Raw genomic sequence first — 4,302 nt, forward strand, 5'->3', positions numbered from 1 at the left:
TTATCCCTATATTCAAGAAACTATTGATGAACATTTAACCTATTCTCCTATTTATTAAATGTAGTAAATTGATAAGATATAAATGTATATAACATATATTTCGGATATATATATATATATATATATATATATATATATAAATCAATATAATATTAAGCTATAAATACAAGTCTATAAAATTAAATTTCAAAAACATAAAAGATATACTACAAAAACCATAAACAACTAAACATAATTGAACATACAAACATGTACCTATAGTTAAACAAAACATTATAATAATACAATACTTTTATTAAAAAACCTTGAACATATTTAAAAAGATACAAACGTAAACAAAAAAGTATTGTCAAAAATTTCATATAAGGTTTCCAAATATTTCCTTATACACAACATTTTTGGTTTCACTAATCAATTTGGATTCCTTATCTAATAAAACAATCTTAATACCTTCGCGAGTCTTCACTCTAGACAAAGCAACATAAAGCTGGCCATGGGTAAAAACCGGGTCTTTTAAATACAATCCAACACGCGATAAAGATTGTCCTTGACTTTTATTAATAGTCATTGCAAAACAAACCGATATAGGAAACTGTCTCCTTTTTAACTTGAAGGGAAGCTTCTTATCAGACGATGTAAGACTTATTCTGCTGAGTAAAGTACGAAATCCAATATTAGTACCCGAAACAACCTTAGCTTCAATGACGCGTTTACCCAAACTAACAACTTGTAGTCGAGTTCCGTTGCACAACCCTTTTTTCTGATTAATATTCCGTAGTAACATAATAGGAATTCCAACCTTAAGTAATAAACGATGGTTTGGTATTCCGGACATCTTTATACCATTAAGAAAATCAGGAGAGTACAACGCGGGATCAAAATCCTCAGATACACTTTCAACCTCGTCGATGCTTTCTGAACTTAAGTACTCCATTTCTTGACCAGGAAAATACGCTAAAATACGATCATTAATCTCTTGAACAACACCATTTAATGGAGCAAGCAAAGCCCGTTCTTGAAAGTAGGTAAGATCATTAAACCTATCTAACATAGAAGGATAAACAAAGTCTATCAAATCAGACATAGGATCAAGGGAATCTTTTATTAAAAGATCCTCTGGAATTGTTATAGTGGCTTCACCATCATTAGGACCACCAAGATTACCTTGACCAATATCCAACAACCAATCAGTAAATTGTTTAATCTCTAAAGTATTTGAAATTTGAGAACCAACGGTCAACCTCATGTTCTTGGTTAGTTTCAAAACCTTACAATTTGGCCATATGTAAGAAGAACTAATTATGGCGTTCACACAATCGTTTCTTGTTCCATTCTGTACAACAGGTAAAATCTGTCTGAAATCACCACCAAGAACAACTACCTTACCTCCAAACAATGATCCATAAGTGTTGCCCAAATCAACGTTCATAACATCTTTTAGGGTTCTGTCCAATGCTTCGAATGCATGTTTATGAATCATGGGAGCTTCATCCCAAATTATTAATGATGTTTTTTTCAATAACTCAGAAACATCTGTATTACCCTTAACCTGAAAATGTTGAATATGTTGAAATTATATTCATTAAAATAATTTAAAAACATACATTTAAATGTAAAATAATCTAGACTTAATGAAATTTATAGTTACCTGACATTGGGAGTCCTCGGTAAGATTGATTGGAATAAGGAATCTGGAATAAGCCGTTCTACCGCCTTCTAATAACAAAGATGCTATTCCACTTGAAGCAACATTAAGAACAATTTCTCCCTTTGACCGAATTGAGGCCGATAAGGTTTTCCATAAGTATGTTTTGCCGGTACCGCCGTAACCATACACGAAAAAAACACCACCTTTTTTACGTTTCACGGAGTTGAATATTTAGTTGTAAACGCTTTTTTGTTCATCAGTTAGAGATGTGTACAAAAGCTTAAATCATTTGACAAAGAATCCTTATCATAAGATAATTCTTCCATCATAAGAGGATTCATTTACGTAGAAACAGATTCCTGATCCGGAAAAGGCATGTGTGAAAACCTACGTAGAGATGAATTGTTGGATACCAAAAAATCCTCAATCTGAAGTAATGCCAAGTTCTTCAATTGATCGTCACTAAGAGACAAACCTGAAAAAAAAATTTACCTTAAACCAAACTAAAAAAAAGACAAGTTCACACATATAACAAAACTAACCTGGATTCTTGTGTATCTTTTGTTGATGATAAAGAATCTCGTCGACTAAAAACTGCCATGTATTATCCCATACGTAATCAGGTCTTGATAAGGACGATGTTATAAGCATTGTTGCAAACAGATTTCTTAAATAATATTTGTTTGCGGTATGGCTTGCTTCCTCAATTGCTTCTAGGTACTCCTTATCATCGTCTAAAAGCCCTCTTCTGTAACAGGAATCTCTAAAAGAATCACAAACAAAACCATCTACTGTTCGAATATCTTCAAAACATTTCGGTCCTTTAACCTTGTTTAAAAGAATTCTTAAGTAGTATGCCTCGTCAAATGATGCGGGAACGGCATGAATTCTACCAATAGCAAACCCACTTTGCCTTTCTACCCATTTTGGTGGTGATGTTTTTTTTCCATACAAACTGTGTTGGGAACTCAGCATATGATAGCCTCCTTGCATGCTCGTAGTTCCTATTAGCTTCCATCCAACCAGTAAACATTGAAACTAAATTGGAAGTCTTGGCAAGAACATCGTCAATATCTTCCTCAGGGCCATAAATTATCTGTTGTTGACCAGGTAAATGAAAAGGAAGTCTCGTAACAGCCGGGACCCTGTAATGAACATCAAAAGCAAATATCCTCCAAGCAGCCTCACATGCAGAAAAATATCTACAATCGTAAAAAGCTTTAATCTCATCTACTTGAGGATCTTCATTGTCGTCGGTGTTATTTTGGACAAGGGAAATTGTAGTTCGATATGGACCCTTATTTATATATTTAAACAGATACTTGATTGATCCTTCTTGATTGCACCACTCGACGTTTATATGTGCTTGATACTTTCGTAAAAGAATTTTGTTGTAAGGCACAAAACTTCTATTATCTAGATTTATACCTTTATTAACGACGTAACGCCCATTGTCTCTTCTTTTATAAAGCGGAAAACCGTTGGAATCTATACTTGTCTCATTTTGAAATCGTTTTGGGAAATTTTTTGAACATTCTCTATCAATCATGCAGCTACAGCTCGGATTAGCCTCACCACAAGGAACATGAAGCATATGATCTGACACGAGCTGGTATAGGTCTGGTTCAGTAACCTTGTCAGGAATTTCACTTGAAATAAAATTATCTATATGGGATGGATTGTGAATTTTATTCTCTGGAGCAATGAATAGGCAAATATGGGCATGAGGCAGACCACGTTTCTGAAACTCAATTGTGTAAACGGCTGCATTTGGAATCAAACAAATAAATTAGCAAGAATTAAATAAAATAAATATCTTTAACAAACAGTAAAAAAAATATTAGATAGGCAATCGAACCTGCTTTAATTTTTCCAAACAAAGCCTTATCCTTCATCAACTTAATCATTGAATCAAGCTTCATTTTGAATATCCGACATAGTATATCTGGTCTGTCTTCAGAATTTAAATTGGTATCCTTTAAAAAACGTTTTACTTCTGGCCAACCTGGATTGCACGTAATGGTTAAGAAAAAATCCGGATAACCGTAGCATCTACAAAGACACATAGCGTCCAAGTAATTTTGCATCATATATCTACTTCCACCAGTAAAAGATGACGGAAGGATTACATGCTGCCCAGATGTTGAAGCATCTGAATTTCCTGCCGTCTTAAGGTTTCGAAGGCTTTCATAGGTTTCAGACCTAAGTTCACTCTGTTTTCCACGTATAAAATGCAACCTTTGACTCTCAACCATGGTATATTCGTCAACCAAAAGCTGCTGAAAAAGCCTTCATCCATTTAAGGGTAGTGAGAATTGGTTAGGCCTGTCTTGTAATCTATATGCAAAGAACTCTCGCATAGTGCACTTCTTACGGGCAGCCGTAGACGAAGGATCGACATTCCTGTGAGGAATGTCTACTTTATAACCATCCTCACCAAAAGGAAAAAGCCAAGGAAATTGTAGAGGACTATAAGAAGGATGAAGTTCACTAATTCGTCGAAGACCACCAGACCTGGAGTTAACTATAATATCTCTCTTGTCCATTGCGTCACCAAAATCTCCAACGATAAGAGCGGCAACCTCAGAGGCAGTTGGTAAGTTATAAGTCCTACCATCGTATTTCCTTGTTCCAACAATGCGGAGCTTCAAATC

The 4,302-nt window shown here is 34.6% G+C and overlaps 1 protein-coding gene across 1 annotated transcript; it reads right to left on the minus strand.

Annotated features, from left to right (window-relative positions):
- Positions 1–358: 358 nt before the first annotated feature.
- Positions 359–3,903, minus strand: LOC143600366 (uncharacterized). Its single transcript, XM_077078079.1, has 6 exons — positions 3,507–3,903; positions 2,557–3,412; positions 2,191–2,411; positions 2,040–2,123; positions 1,649–1,851; positions 359–1,549 (listed from the first exon to the last, which is right to left on the minus strand). The coding sequence occupies exons 1-6, from the start codon at positions 3,901–3,903 to the stop codon at positions 359–361; spliced, it is 2,952 nt and encodes a 983-aa protein (XP_076934194.1).
- Positions 3,904–4,302: the final 399 nt, after the last annotated feature.

The sequence above is a fragment of the Bidens hawaiensis genome, unplaced genomic scaffold (assembly GCF_021521415.1).
Source record: "Bidens hawaiensis isolate Kalapana, Puna unplaced genomic scaffold, B.hawaiensis_p1.1 tig00053988_1, whole genome shotgun sequence".
NCBI lineage: Eukaryota > Viridiplantae > Streptophyta > Magnoliopsida > Asterales > Asteraceae > Bidens > Bidens hawaiensis.

Bases quoted from the DNA above. Each gene is read 5' to 3' on its own strand.
- LOC143600366 (XM_077078079.1), bottom strand. From the start codon at position 3,903: ATGGTTGAGAGTCAAAGGTTGCATTTTATACGTGGAAAACAGAGTGAA. The intron at 3,413-3,506 runs GTTCGATTGCCT...TTCCAAATGCAG, and splicing joins GTTTGGAAAAATTAAAGCAG to CCGTTTACACAATTGAGTTT. The intron at 2,412-2,556 runs GTGGGTTTGCTA...TGATTCTTTTAG, and splicing joins AAAATGGGTAGAAAGGCAAA to AGATTCCTGTTACAGAAGAG.